Source organism: Odontesthes bonariensis, chromosome 9 (assembly GCF_027942865.1).
Source record: "Odontesthes bonariensis isolate fOdoBon6 chromosome 9, fOdoBon6.hap1, whole genome shotgun sequence".
Lineage (NCBI taxonomy): Eukaryota > Metazoa > Chordata > Actinopteri > Atheriniformes > Atherinopsidae > Odontesthes > Odontesthes bonariensis.
Genome location: NC_134514.1, coordinates 33,349,308 through 33,364,881, shown reverse-complemented (window position 1 = coordinate 33,364,881; position 15,574 = coordinate 33,349,308). Strand labels below are relative to the sequence as shown.

Genomic DNA, 15,574 nt, shown 5'->3' with positions numbered 1-15,574 from the left:
TAGCTAGTTGTACAAAATATATTGCACTGGAACGACTTCTTAACTTGGTAACGTCATGAAAAGCTTAGAGGAAAAGGAAACCCACAGTATATGGGACCTTGAAGGTACCTAAAGTGCTCATGTAATGAGAAATATTAATGGTGAATTATTTTAGGACGTATAATATTACCACCAGCTTATCAAATGAAAGTTCAGACTTTATTTATTATTTTAATCTTGGATGAGATTTGACGAGTTTTGAAAAAGCCGCAGAACTGTTTTGAAAAATCTGTCGGAACTGGTCACGTGAGCAAAAGCGTCATTCGTCACGATGAAAAATATGGCCGCTTGCATCAATGGATTTGTTGCCCTTAGCTGGAAATAATCAGTTGAGTTTAACACACGTTTTGACGCAACACATCAGTATCTACCAACGAAAAACTAAACGTACATAAATCTCGTTCTTCACTCGAGCAGACTGGACAAAAAGTTGTATATGGAAAACAGTATTTCTTAAAGTTACTCTACTCGGTCAGTGTTAGCTGGATTCACACTATGGCATCTTCATTTGTTGTTGGGGATACATTCAGAAAGAAAGTGACAGGGTTATTGGACAACACAAACTCATGCCTGCCGCAAACACTGAGGGAAGAACTGGAGGAACTTTTGGAAAAATCCCAGCCAACAATCCTGTCCTTCAGCACCGCGAGAAAACTGAAGAAATACCTTCAAGACAAAGGTGAAAACCTTTTCCAGGTTTAATGTGTTTGACAACTTGCTGCATATACTTTCATTAATCACTAAACATGTATATAACCATGTGTCATTATAGTAACATTGCAGGCTTACCATTAGGAATTAGTCAGTCGATCGTGAAATACTGCCTAACTCTTCATTCTGACCGTATTCCTCCAGGTCATTCTCCAGGTCAACTCCATGAGTTTCTGGAGGACAGCTTTCTGCACCTACCTCAGGTTGTGAAGCCTCCCAGAGTAAGAACAGTGATACAAATAATTTTATTTTCATCAGAGCAGACAATAAAACATGCACATCCAAGCCGGGTAAGGAGACAGGTGCTAGGCCAAGAATGTGTAAGAACCGGGACGAGATGGCTTACCAACTGCAGGGCTCCGCATTTGGCCGCTTTACTGCACCAAGGTGACGTTCAGAGCACAACATCTCTTCATAGGACAGAATTAACATGTACTGTGCCATCTTAAATCAAATTAATACAAAATACAAAGATACAAAATCAATCAATAATAATAAGACGGGTTAGAAAACCTCTGTAAAGAAATCTTTGACAAATCTATGTAAAACATATATATGTCAACAGTATATATATATATATATATATATATATATATATATACGTATATATTAATTTTATTTATCTATTTTTTTCTTTGTATACCAACTACAGAGGACTGCAGTAGTGGTAGATGTAGTCATTCCAAGCGACAGCAACATCAAGAAGGACAAACACGAGAAGTTTGAAAAATACCAAGAGTTGAGGGAGGAAGTTGAAAAGATGTGAGGAGTGAAAGTAACAGTGGTGCTAGTGCTAATCGGAGCGCTCGGGGACGTGGCCCTCCAAACTGGGAGAAGGGCTCCAACAGATCCCAGGGAAAAGATTAAGATCAGATTTATTGTCATGCATACGTACACATGAAATTTCTCCTCCGCTTTTAACCCATCCAGGTTGGAACCTGGAACTCACGCACAGGGTCACACACTCATAGAGATAAATTAAAGGGTAAGGCTATTTGCACCCCTGGTACAATTAGCACTGTTCTATTGATACCCCGTCTGGTGCAAATAGCAGTGAATGCTATTCGTACCCCGGTGCACTCAGCAATGTGTTCTATTGATACCCCGTCTGGTGCAATTAGAAGTGTATGCTATTTGTACCCCGGTGCAATTAGAAGTGTATGCTATTTGTACCCCGGTGCAATTAGAAGTGTATGCACCGGGGTAACTTCAAATAGTTTAGCCTCTCCAAAACCGGCGCCAAAATGCCTCTGACCAGGGCTCTACGCTAACTTTTTTTCCAGGAGCACTCGTGCACCTAAATAAAAAAAAAATGCCTCTCTTCCTCTACACATATTTGATCTTGATCGCGAAAATGGAAACATTTCTCAAAACATGGACTTTCTATTCAAACGTGAGGTGATCAATAAAGGGATACCAATGCCGGAGGTCAAAGGTATATGCTTCAAGCAACAGGGCATAAGATATCTCGATCTACTACTCGCATTCAAATTGAACCCAAGGATGATTATGAAAAAATAAACTGAAATGGCAGCTAAAGTTTTGTTTCATGGTTGCTTTGGTTATATAGCTAATAATCATAACTTTAAGCTTAACGAAAAATGGGAGAGGTGATTTAGCATGAAATGATAGCTAGTTGAACCACTGTCTCCCGTATGGAGGGTTACGTCGCTATCCATTAGGCCAGAGATGTCCTCAGCTAAGAGTTAAGAAAGACATCTATATTTCAATTTAAAAAGATATTAGTGCCATCAGAATTCTTCGCTTTCTGATGAAGAAAAAACTAATGTCCGCAATGGCCTTTGTGCTCACGAGCAAGGTGTTTTTGGTGGTAATTCACGGGGTGTGAAGAATCACAGATCTATAAAGAACCTTCTTTATAGATCAGTGGTGTGAATAGTGTAAGGCTATTGTACCAGGGGTGCTAATAGACATTCAGAATAATGTATGCTATTTATAGCAAAGTGTGCTATTTACACCCTGGTGCACTAGCTAATTGTTGCAATCAAAACTTCCGTTTGAGAACTGAATTGTTTTTCAAATTGCGCGCCTTCTCTGCAGAGACGTTGGTATGCGCACTATCACTTCTCACTGCCAAAACGCATCGGGCAAGAATCGAACTCGGGACTCCTGCATCTTTACCGAAATCGCTTACCACTACGCTAGTTGATCCTATAACATATCTGTGGTGTGCAGGTAACTTTATAGTTAATATGGCTGAACGTCATGATCGCGAAATTTCTAAAAACTAACAAACTGACGGTTGTAATGTGTTCACTGAACATCGATTATGAAAATAAAACACAATGTTTCCATCTAGTTTTTAATTGGAACAGAAATTAGTGCCGAAACCTAGCAGTATTCTTCACTTTCTGATGACGAAAAAACGGATGTCCGCCATGTTTTTTTGTGCAAGCCAGCAGCTTTTATTTTGGTGTTACGTCACAGGGTGTGAATAGCTCAGCTGTGTGGCCAAGGCTATTTGTACCAGGGGTGCAAATAGACACTCCGTAAATTAAATTAGTCAAAACAGTCATCCAGCATAATGCATGTGAAAGACATCCATCCATCCATATTCTATACCTACTTAATCCAATGTTGGGTCGCGGTGGGGCTGGAGCCTATTCCAGCCATCATTGGGCGAGAGGCAAGGTACAGGGTCTGTTAGTCTTTGTTTTAATGCTCCTGTATCTCCTTCCTGATGGCAGCAGGTGGAACAGGTTGTGACCGGGGTGTGAGGAGTCTGTTAAAATACTTTTTTCTGTCCTGAGGCAGCGAGAGCTGTGCAGCTCGTCAAGAGAGGGTAGAGGACAGCCGATGGTCTAACACAATACACTGTCACACAGTACACTATGGATCAGATCATCACAAAGAAAGGCTATGGATGCCAGTCCCAAAGGGAAGCAATCATCAGCCACCTCCTCTATATGGATGATATCAAGATTTGAGCTAGGACTGAGCAACACATTAACTCATTGATACACAGTGCAGCTAAATGATAGAGGTAAGATGATCACAACTGAAGGGGCTGAACTGCCAGAAGGCAACATAACAGAAGTTAAGAACAGCTACAAATACCTTGGGGTCCCACAGGCAAATGGCAACCGTGAGGAGGCTGCAAGGAAGTCAGCCACAACCAAGTAGTCCAAGCCATCAACACATATGGAAATAGTATATAACAGTAGTACCAGTGGTAATCGGAGCACTGAGGACCTCTAAACTGGGAAAGTAGCTCTAATAAACCCTAGGATCTACATCAGAAATATCTGTCCAGGAAAACTTTATCCTGGGGCAGCTAAGATACTGGATAGAACTCTCAAGCTCCCAGGCCTCTGGTAGAGGAACTGAGTTGGAAGAAAGGGTAACCATACACAAGGGGGCTGAATGGGGTGTTAATGTGTGTTGACAAACTCTTGTAAAGTTGTAATGTAGCAGTGAGAAAGACATGGTGGAAATCTCCTTGGACAAATGCATTGGAGTGTTTGTATCAACAACTGAGCTGATGATGTTATGTGAGGCGTCAGCAGGTAACACAGGTGAGCTCTATCAGTAGACAACATAGACAAAAACTCACATTCAACAGATCAACATCTGGATACAGAGACACTCCTTGACAGTAGTATGTCAGAGATTATATGACAACCTGTTGTTAACAAGCACTGCAATCCCTCCTGCATATCGATTATTGGCTCCATCTATTTTCCACTGCCAGGAGATGGTAAATGATAAATGGACTGTACTTGTATAGCCCTTTTCTAGTCTAGCTGACCACTCAAAGCGCTTCTAACACTACATGCCACATTCCCCCATTCACACACACTCATACAGCAGGTCTACGTCTATACACACTACGTACTTTCTAATCATTCACACTTCTAATCATTGTAGATGTAGCTCTCTTTCTGCAACTTTTAACAGTGTAATATGTTTGTCGTCCTTTTAAAGCAATACCATAACTACGTGATTAAAAGAACTAAACTGTGACGCTTTCCTCTTATTTTAGAATCCTGAGTTGGTCGCACGTCTTGAGAAAATCCAAGCAAAACTTGCCAATGAGGAATACAATAGGATGACCCGTAATGTCAACACTCAGGTACATTTTCAGATGTTGATTATGAAACATCTCAAGACGCTTGACATCTTATATTTCACCAACTGAATATAAAGGATAACTTTGATTTATTCTGTTAAGGTCAAGATTTAATTACATGCTATGAAACTGTATAAGGTACATTTTCGGAGCTCACTGTACATATTTTTGCATTGGGCTTCAGAAAAAAGAAAAGAGATTTATGTAAATATTTCAATATAAACAATATAATGTTATTCTTTGTTATTAGGAAATCAACCGAAATGGAACTTTGGCGGATTTTGGACGGGAAGGTTAGTGCTACACATATGCTAGATGTGCTGTTTGACATCTAATAACGAGTTCTATTCATTTCAGTTTTATTTATATAGCGCCAAATTACAACAAATGTCATCTCAAGTAATTTAAAGAATATAGTCCAATTCAAGCCAATTGGAGTTCAATTAATTGTAATCATAATCCAATCAAATCCAATTCATTAATTTCAAAATAATCCAACTCATTCATATAGAGCCAATTCCAAAACAATTTCAAAAGGAAACCAACAGGTTGCACCGAAACTTGTCTCCAATCCAATCTCCCGTCCTGAGCGTGCCTGAGGCACTCAGGAAGGGTGGCCATTCGCCTCAACCAGCTGGGGTTTGAGAAGACAGAAAAGAGGGGACAACAAACACCATAACACCATTCAAAGGATACCTGTTGGAACAGGGAAACACAAGTTAATGACCACAAGAATGTCATATGTACATAATATCATTTGAGAAATTAAACGGGGGGGGGGGTTAAGTGAGAAAGGAGAGATGAGAGATGAGGCCCCCCAGCAGGCTAGGCCTATAGCAGCTTAACTATGGGATGTTTCAGGATCACCTGAAAGGTCCCTAACTATAAGCTTTATCAACAAGGAAAGTTTTAAGCCTAGTCTTAAAAGTGGAAAGGGTGTCTGCTTCCTGGACATTTATGAGATCTTTAAGATATGATGGAGCTCGGTCATTAAGAGCTTTATATGTGAGGAAAAGAATCTTAAATTTTGTTCTGAATTTAACAGGGAGCCAATGAAGAGAAGCTAAAATTGGAGAAATGTGATCTCTCCTGTTAGATCTCATCAGAATTCTGGCTGCAGCATTTTGGATCAGCTGAAGGCTTTTCATAGAATAGGTGGGGCAGCCCATTAATAAAGAATTTCAATAGTCCAGTTTTGAAGTAACAAATCTATGGAGCAGTTTTTCTGCATCACTCTGAGACAGGATGTTCCTGATTTTAACAATATTACAAAGGTGAAATAAGGCAGTCCTAGAAACCTGTTTTATATGTGCGTCAAATGATAAATTCTGGTAAAAAATAATGCCAAGGTTCCTCACTGTAATGTTACCTAATGGAAGCATGTATAAAGTGAAAAGAATCGGTCCAAGCACAGAACCCTGAGGAAATCCATGACTTACTCTGGTGTATGAGGAAGATTCTTCATTTATAAGAACAAACTGAAATATTTCAGATAAATATGACTTAAACCAGCCTAATGCAGTTCCTTTAATCCCAATTACATGTTCGAGTCTCTGTAATAAAATACTTTGATCAACCGTATCAAATGCAGCACTGAGATCCAACAGGACAAGCACAGACACAAGTCAGCTACCAGAGGCTAAGAGGAGATCATTGGTAACTTTCACCAGTGCTGTTTCATACTACGATGCACTCTGAATCCCGACTGAAACTCTTCAAACAGATTATTTCTATGTAAATGATCACAAAGTTGAGCTGCAACTATTTTTTCAATAACTTTAGACAAAAAGGGGAGATTGGATATAGGTCGATAATTAGCTAACACTTCTGAATCAAGAGTAGGTTTTTTAAGTAAAGGTTTAATTACAGCAACTTTAAAAGTCTGAGTTACATATCCTGTCAACAAAGACAGATTGATCAAATCCAATATGGAAGTGTTGGATGTTGTGATGTAAAGGGAAAACCTCCATGAACAGTCTGATTGGGATTGGGCCTAAAATACAAGTTGATGGTTTAGAAGAGACTATTGCTGTTGTTAGCTCAGAGAGATCAACTGGACAGAAGCTGTCTAAATACAAATCAGGTTCTAAAGATACTTTTAAAGCTGCTGTACTTGATACATCAGTAATAATAGTGGGAAGGATTCCATTAATCTTCTCTCTGATAGAAACAATTTTATTGATAAAGAATCTCATGAAGTTATCACTACTTAGAGATAAAGGAATACCTGGCTCAACAGAGCTCGGACTCTTTGTCAGCCTGGCTACAGTGCTGAAAAGAAACCTGGGATTGTTCTTATTCTCTTCTATCAATGATGAATAATAAGCAGTTCTAGCTGTACGAAGGGATTTCTCATACGTTATTAAAATATCTTTCCAGACTAATAGAGACTCTTCTAAATTAGAGGAACGCAACTTTCCAGCTTTCTTGCAGTCTGCTTTAAAGCACGCAGCAGTGAATTGTACCAAGGAGCCAGCCTCTTCTGACTGATTACCTTCCTTTTCAGAGGGGCAACATTGTCCAGTGTTGTACGCATTGAAACTATAGTGCTGTCAACAAGAGAGTCAAGTTTTACTGGAGTAAAATTTAGGTAGCCATCGTCTGTCATATTTGCACATAGTGAAGAAACTAATAGTGGAATTAACTCTTTAAATCTGGTTACAGCATTCTCTGATAGACACCTTCTATATGTAAAATTCTTCTTAGAAGCTTTATAGTCAAGTAATATAAATAAGTTACTATACTATAAGTTATCAAAAAATGGTCAGACAAGACAAGGTTAGGAGGGAACACTGTTAACTGTTCACTCTCAATTCCATAAGTCAGCACAAGATCAAGGATGTGATTAAGGCAGTGAGTCGGTCTGTGAACACTCTGAGAAAATCCAATAGAGTCTAATATAGAATTAAAGTTCATATTTAGGCTGTCATTTTCAACATCTACATGAATATTAAAGTCACCCACTACAATGACTTTATCTGTACTCAGCACTAACTGGGATAAAAACTCTGAGAATTCAGACAGAAACTCAGAATAAGGGTCAGGTGGACGATACACAACAACAAACACAAGAGGTTTCTGTGATTTCCACTTTGGGTGGGAAAAACCGAGAATCAGAGATTCAAAAGAGCTCAAACTAATCTTGGGTCTAGGACTGATTAGTAACCCTGATCTGAAGATAGCTGCCACTCCTCCTTCTCTGCCTGTGGTTCGAGGAATGTTAACATTTAAATAGTCAGAGGGAGTTGATTCATTAATGCTAACATGATCCTCCTGCTGCAGCCAGGTTTCTGTAAGACAAAATTGATCAAAATGATGATCACCAATCAAGTCATTCACTAACAGACTTTGAAAGGAGATATGTAATATTCAGCAAACTACATTTAACAGTTTGATGTTTTTGTTCAGTTAAAGTTTTTGGTTGAATTTTTTTTTTTTTTTCAAACATTGTTTATTGATTGGGGGGGTAGCAGCAGGTGGGAAGCCGCAGAGAAGTGTGTAAGACTACAACTGTACATCCTGGTCTCAACCCTGGTTTGCCATGTTTTTGGAGTTGACTTTTGAACTTGTTTCCCTCTGTTTTCCATTCAGTGCGCTCAGTCAAAGCAGCAGTGGTGACCGTTTTCAACTTCCTGGTTACTGTAGTTGCCGCTTTTGCCTGTTCTTACATAGGCAGTCAGTACTTATTCACTGAGACTACAGCGGTAAGGCAACATTCAATGTCAGATGTTCACTTTAAACTAAGCTAAGCCCACGACATTAGGTCATTGTGTTGTCTCCTGCAGCAATCTTAACAATTAAGAGTATTTCAAATTTATTGCCAATACAAAGCTGATCATATTGGAGACTGTGTTTTGTGATGCTTTTCTATCAGTTGAATTTCTTTTAAGTTATGTATTTGTGTTCTACTAAAACTAACTGAGCTATTGTTTCTGCTGTTCGTCTTCCAGCGGGTGATATCAGCTGTCATTGCTGCATCTGTAGTCGGGCTCGCTGAGCTTTATGTTCTGGTCCGGACCATGGAGGGAGAACTAGGTGAACCGTAGCACCTTTGTGCAAGAAAAACTTTTAAAATTTGTTTTCTGTTTCTGTCAGGAGATTATTTTACAAATTGATGAAGCATTTCAAGAAAGGGTTCCTAATTAGTTCCAAGTTGTTCTTTGACATTCCTCCCCCCTGCTAAATGCAACTGATGTTTTCTTATTTGTTTCCTGTTACTTTATATTTCATATTTCTCTTAAAACTACGGCCATGGATATATCTATAAGGCCATGTCTGTAAAATTAATGTCCTGATTCTCCCCACTCTGTTAGACGATAAAATCAGATTTGATAGATGTTATTGTTGTTTAATGAGACCCATCAGAAGTAGTCAAAATGAATCCTTCCATCTAGCATCTCCTCCCATATAGAGCACTTTTCTCCCCCCTCATCGTACCAGTTAAATTCAGGAAATATTAGTAAACAGATGAGAATTCTGATGTAAGTCCAATGTTGGAGTGTGTTTTGTTCTTATTTCTACATATATGATTTATCTGCAAGATTATGTTTAGTGTGTCTACTATGGCAGTCTAGATTGAAATATCTCAACAATGACAAAGTGGTTTATCATTAAATCTGAAGCAGGAATTCATAGTCTGCACAGACTGACTTACAGTAATTACTGTGCTCAACACTTAACTTTCCAGCGACTACTGTTACGACACTAGTTGCCAAATACACACTTTGTGTTTGTTTTAATTATTATTGTAGTTTATCATGTTGATAGTTCCCTCAGATCAAGTGAATAACAGTGGTCATCTTGTTAGCATTCAAAAACATACACTGACAACAATGTTGCATACCAGAAATCCCCACTTGCAACTATATTTGAAGACAGTGGACACCCACATTAGGACAGTGTGCCCACACTGCTCAGGAATACATTGAGATACATGACAAAGACATATCAGATCTGCATCCCGCAGTTCAGCATCTTTAAACTTGGAGAGAAATTAAGTACAATGTGTGGTCTACCTTAAGAGAGCTGTGCATAAACCAATGCTGCAAAGCTCAATGAACTGAAGCAAAGAAGAGTGGGCCAAAATTCCTCCACAACCATGTGAGAGACTGATAACGCCATACAGAAAACCATTACTTCAACTTATTGCTCCCAAAGTTGGTTCTACAAGCTGTTGGATCATGGGGTTCACTTAGTTTTTCCACCCACTGCTTCTGTGTTTTGTCTCAGTTTTTGTTCGATAAATAATGACACAGTGTAATATGTCATGTGTTGTTGATCATCTGAGTTTGGATTGACCTCGTTTTAAGACCTGGTGAGTGCCGGATTTTTTTTTTCTTCCTTTTCTGATACTTAAAACTGAAAATTGTGTACTTCCTCTATTTTTGGAACCAAAATCAGTAATATGGTTACAGGTGTGATAATGATTATCCTCTGATCTGTGTTAACCACACCGTTTCTGATTTGAAGTGAATTATTGAGCCACCCAACAAATAAAAAAACAATGACAGTAGCTTTGATGTATGATTTTCTTGCTCTGAACAATATACCATGAATTTTATTTTAAACTGATCACATATGACACAGAATATCCCTTTTCACTGATTCCTTCTCCAGATATGAATTTATGTTTTTGTATATCACACTGTCCCACTCTTGTCAAGTCCTGTTATATTTGTAGATGGATTAAAATATATAACTACATCTGGAATACACAAAAGTATCTTCCTAAGATCTGAGATTTGACACCCGGATTAAAGGTTTATCGAAAGATTATTTGGTATTAAAGATGATTATGATATGCTGAGATCTCTGTCCAATGCTGGACGCACAGTGGGCACTACTGTCTGTTATATTTGCCTTTGTATTATACCACTTGTAATATTTTAGAAGTTAAATCCAGGCTGAATTACAGAGGCTGTAAGCTGATAGATCCTGAGCTCTAGGTTTAATTTGGTTCTTATTTTTATTCCTTTTTTTATTCTATCTGTCCATCTAGATCTCCTGCTACTAACAGTCCAGAGAGATATAAAAAAATATATATTTTGACTTAAAAAGTAATTATTTCTGTCATGGTATCTTACTACAAGCAATCATTCTAATCGGGATGTTTTGGAAGATAATACTCTTGGGTTGTAGCATTAAACATGCCAAGGTTCATCTTAGAGCAGGAAAACACAAGCTGGGCTCATATCATCTTCAGCTTGTGATATGATGACTTCTGCTTGTCATTTATTTACTGATGAATGCTCAAACAACAGCTCCATTTGTTCCATTAATTTTCCCCAAATAGTTTGAGGTGTTTCTACCAAGGGCTGCACGGTGGACTGGTGGTTAGCACTGTTACCTCACAGCAAGAGGGTTCCTAGTCTGAATCCCACCTGGGGCCTTTCTGTGTTCTCTCCTGGTACTCCGGCTTCTTCCTGCTGCCAAAAAACATGTATTGGTGACTTTAAATTCACTCTCTGAGCATGGATGGTTGTGTGGTCCTGTGATTGACTAGTGGGTATAGAAAATGGATGGATGTTTCTCTCAAAAACACTACAGTTGGGCAACTAAATACCAACTTTGTATAAGATGACCCAGAAAGTTTACATTAAATGAGAGGGACTATTTAATAGTCTAAATAAAAAGCCAAGTGCCATCTGGATAAACAAACAGGATAGCAATTAAGTGTTGAAAATAATATCTTAAAGTAGAGGATAAATGTTTGACATGATTTGTTGAAAATAGCATAACTGATGACAGTTGATTATAATATATTCCTGATTGCTACTGAAAGAGATAGAGAACCAGGTCCAGAATTCCCTGGAAGATCAGGTCTTGTATATTTATGGGACCTTCCTGGACAAATAAAAGGTTATTAGAGAAATGAATAGAAGTTACATTAGTTACGGATTTGTGTTTTCATAGCTACTATCAAAGTTGCCCTGTCAGTGACAATTGAACAGGTGAAATTACTGGCCAATGGGTTGAGAATGTTATGTTAGCTAAAAGTAAGGAGTCCTTCATTTTAAAAAGTTAGCATAAAGTTGCCTATTTGATGATGGTTGGATAGAATAAATTATTAGACAAGTTTAAAAAAAGTGAGTAAATAAAATTCTGATGAATTTGGGTGAGTAAAGATGTTACTAAAGGTAAACTGTTAATGACTACTAAACTTGCTGAACAAGTTATTATAAAAGTAACATTAACTGAAAAAACATGAATGAACTGGTTGAAAATATTTTGTTTGGAGTAGCCATATTGTTGGCAGGTAAAAATGTACATCGACAGGTTGAATGGTTTGAAGTTATTTTGCTTTATATTGATGGATGAATAATTCAAATAGACTATTCAAATGACCTACTGTAGCGTAATCAATACATTATCTACTGAATTATCCTCCTTCTGCAAACACCAGCCTAAATACCCACGGTTCCATTCCATAAAAAATGTGAAAGAAAATCCACTTTTATTAATCATAGCATAGAATAACAGCCAATCCATTTAAAAATAAATCGGTTCAAAGGAACATATCTGGAAAATAAAGGCTTGTGTGGAAGCAGGAATTTTTAAGTTCTCCTGATAAAGGTTGATAGTTAGGAACAATTCATCACTTCAAACATCAAAATTCATTCAGACAATTATTACAAAACATACTGTGCTGTACTTTCATTTTTGATTTTATTTAAATTTTGTTGATAATACACCTCAAAATTGATTTATGGGTTTTCATTGTTGTCTTTCATTATACGTAATGTGAGAATTCTATTCATAACTAAATAATTGTTTGTGGTTAAACATATTGCAAACAAGAGAAATGTTGTATTATATGGGTCTCAAAATGTATGAAGAAGTTTCTAAACTGCCTTGGAGTAAAACATTTGTGTGGGTACTTGTGGGTGTATGATTTCTTTACTTTCACCCATTCTTCACAAAATACAGTTTGTATTCTAAGACAAATATATTATATTTGGCTTAAGAAATAAATACATATATCAAAATCAAAAATATGTGGTGTCACTAACAATTTCCCAAGGACTGGGGTTAATTATAACAATTTATACACTAAAACAGTAAAATAACATACAACATGAAAAACTATAACAAAGGGAAAACAGAACTCAACTATTTGATTAGAATAACGCAAGCTTGCCTGGCATATAATCAGCTCTGGTAACACAGCACAGATTTAGTCCGCAAGGAGTGTGACAGAAATGGGACATTAATTGCAACAACATTGACTCTTAATTCTTGTCACTGTCCATTATCCTCATTTAGTGTCATTAGAACTCTAGAAAGTTTGTTACAATAGCAGCATTATAGATCAGATCTGAGATGTATCCCATAGAGGTCTGTGGTCCCATTTGTGGGTGATGATGATGGTGGTGACAGTGGTGGTGGCCCTGTCCCTGGGTTACCTCCCAGTACACTGGTTGAGAATGGGAAGGGACATGGTCTACTGAGCAGTGACCTCCACGTCCAGAACTGCCTTCATACATCGCCTGATGGTTTGCAGACGGCGCAAGGTTCTGGGGCTTGGGATTCATGAAGGCCTGGTAGGAGCAGGTGGAGGCAGGGTGGTGAGCCTGCTTGCTGATGGGCAGAGGATATGAGCCAGGAATAAAACTGGTGAGCGATGGCCCAAAGTGCTGCTGCCTGTGGGGCTCCTCCCAGAGAAAAGACTCTGTGGGTTTTGAGGAGCTGCCGTTGGGCTGCTGGTGAAGAGATGAGGAAGGTGGTGGTGGGGATGATACTGGTTTGCTGTAGATTGGGATCCAATCTGAGTAAATTTGTGGCACATCCTCAAAGAAATTACTCTGATCTTGCCTCAGTATGTCCGCCAGTGTGGTTGTTGCTGGGTATGTGGAGGTCCCAGGTCCAGGAGAGGGCTCTACAAAACCTCTACCTTCCAGGACAGGCTTGGTGGACTTGGCTAGTCTGCCAGTCTTAATGCTTCTTGCTCTTCTGTTCTGGAACCACACCTATGGAAAATTTAATGTTTTTTAAATGCCTTAAGGCTTTAAGAATTATGCATTAAGGCTCATAAGATGTGTACAGGGCAATTGTATGAAATAAGATGTTTTGCAAAATTTTTGCATTACTTTTTGTAACTTTGGTCTCCAAAATTACCTTCAAATACAGAATGGGCCTACGGTTAAATCTGCTCTGGAAGTAACAGAAAACATCTGCCATGAAAAAAAAGTTGTCTGATAGAAACTATCTCTGATAGTGATCCAAAGCAAAGTAGCCAGTTGGAAAACAGAGAGCCTACTGTTATTCATAGCATCACTTCCAGCCATAACACACACTGCTGCTGCTTAAATCAGCTCATACAGCCACTGTAAACGAACCAAGAAGACACGGGCCTTAGTGAGAGTTAAGCTGAAGCTCCTGATCAACAGCCTCACCTGTATCTTGCTCTCGGGCAGGTGTGTGTGCGCGGCCAGCCTCTCCCTCAGGGTGATGTCCGGGTACGGAGTGACAGCAAAGGCCTGCTCCAACTCAGAAAGCTGGGCTCGACTGAAAATGGTCCTCTTTCTTTTCCTCTGACCCTCCATCAAACTGACGGTTCTGTCCGGCTCCGGAGAAGACACGGTGCTCTCATTCTGGCCATCTGTCCGTTAAAGTAAAAGCGGGATAACAGACGAATGAAAGAAACATCGACAATAAACTGATCATTAGAAACAAAAAGGTCACGTGAAAATTAAACAAATTAGAATGACAAACACCAGCGTTTTTATTCAAATGATTTAAAATAATCAGAATATGATACGAAATGAAAAAAATATTATTATTGATGTTGTCTTGGCCTTTAGTACTATTACTGATAATAATATTAATAACAACAATAATAACGGTCATAATAAAACTAAGAAGAAGAAGAATAGGCTAATTGTTCAAGGAGGCTATAGCCTACTGGATTTGTGATTTGGATTTTTCAGCAGACAGTGAAATAGCCACATAAACTTAAAGTTGATCAAAATAAAATAAAAAGTCATGACGTTGAAAGAAAAAAAAACATGCAACTCACCTTTACAGGACTCCTGTCGTCCAAATAACGACCTCAAATCCATCAGGTCTCTGCTTCTGTTTGAGGAAAGAGAGCTTCGGGTCCACGAACAGAGTAAGAACCGCACGTACAGTTGCGCTGCTTGGCCTCCACTGCTGCTGACAGTAGAGCAGGAGTCAGGAGCTTCTTAAATCTCATCAGATCAGGTGGGACACACAGCAGACCCGAGCGAACTAATCCCCAGTTATTGTTCTTCTTCGAATGCTTCCACTGTATTCGAGCTGTTTGGCGGATGTGACACTTGATGAACTTACTCACAATCACGATTGTCTTGAATTAATTAATTTCAGATAGCCTATAGTTTATGGACCTATTTTCATATATCGATTTTACACACTATTAATCCGCTGGGCAAAATATTCCATGTTAGATTATGTAAATAGAACAGAAAAATCAGTTTATGATCAACACATATTAAATATTCCTGACACGCTGGTTATTCTGCATTTTTCTCTGAAGTAGATCATGGAGGTTCATTAATCTCCTGTACTCTTAATGACCCCTCACCAACGCAGAGATTATTATGAACCTATGATATTTGAGATCAACATGACATCAACATGACGTTGCCATTGCGTGCAAATTGGACGCCACTTCAGGCACATTTTCACGTCATAATTTGGTCCATGTATAATCTTTACAGGACTTTTTCTGTTGTCAACAACACATTTGTGTCATGA

At 38.6% G+C, this 15,574-nt stretch overlaps 2 protein-coding genes across 2 annotated transcripts; one reads left to right on the top strand and one right to left on the bottom strand.

The window, feature by feature from the left end:
- The first annotated feature begins 306 nt into the window (after positions 1–306).
- vma12 (vacuolar ATPase assembly factor VMA12) lies at positions 307–10,352 on the top strand. The gene is made up of 6 exons (XM_075474070.1): positions 307–718; positions 895–971; positions 4,754–4,843; positions 5,091–5,133; positions 8,432–8,544; positions 8,791–10,352. Exons 1-6 carry the CDS (start codon positions 535–537, stop codon positions 8,884–8,886), a joined length of 603 nt encoding a protein of 200 aa, XP_075330185.1. The 5' UTR covers positions 307–534; the 3' UTR covers positions 8,887–10,352.
- Positions 10,353–13,071: 2,719 nt separating this feature from the next.
- Positions 13,072–15,032, bottom strand: sebox (SEBOX homeobox). The gene is made up of 3 exons (XM_075474262.1): positions 14,966–15,032; positions 14,233–14,438; positions 13,072–13,806 (listed from the first exon to the last, which is right to left on the bottom strand). Exons 1-3 carry the CDS (start codon positions 15,030–15,032, stop codon positions 13,108–13,110), a joined length of 972 nt encoding a protein of 323 aa, XP_075330377.1. The 3' UTR covers positions 13,072–13,107.
- Positions 15,033–15,574: the final 542 nt, after the last annotated feature.

Coding starts and splice junctions, on each gene's coding strand:
- vma12 (XM_075474070.1), top strand. CDS start 535: ATGGCATCTTCATTTGTTGTTGGGGATACATTCAGAAAGAAAGTGACA. Junction 972..4,753: donor AGGTTGTGAAGCCTCCCAGA/GTAAGAACAGTG, acceptor CTCTTATTTTAG/AATCCTGAGTTGGTCGCACG. Junction 4,844..5,090: donor CCCGTAATGTCAACACTCAG/GTACATTTTCAG, acceptor CTTTGTTATTAG/GAAATCAACCGAAATGGAAC.
- sebox (XM_075474262.1), bottom strand. CDS start 15,032: ATGAGATTTAAGAAGCTCCTGACTCCTGCTCTACTGTCAGCAGCAGTG. Junction 14,439..14,965: donor GGAGGCCAAGCAGCGCAACT/GTACGTGCGGTT, acceptor TTTAACGGACAG/ATGGCCAGAATGAGAGCACC. Junction 13,807..14,232: donor TGCCCGAGAGCAAGATACAG/GTGAGGCTGTTG, acceptor AATTTTCCATAG/GTGTGGTTCCAGAACAGAAG.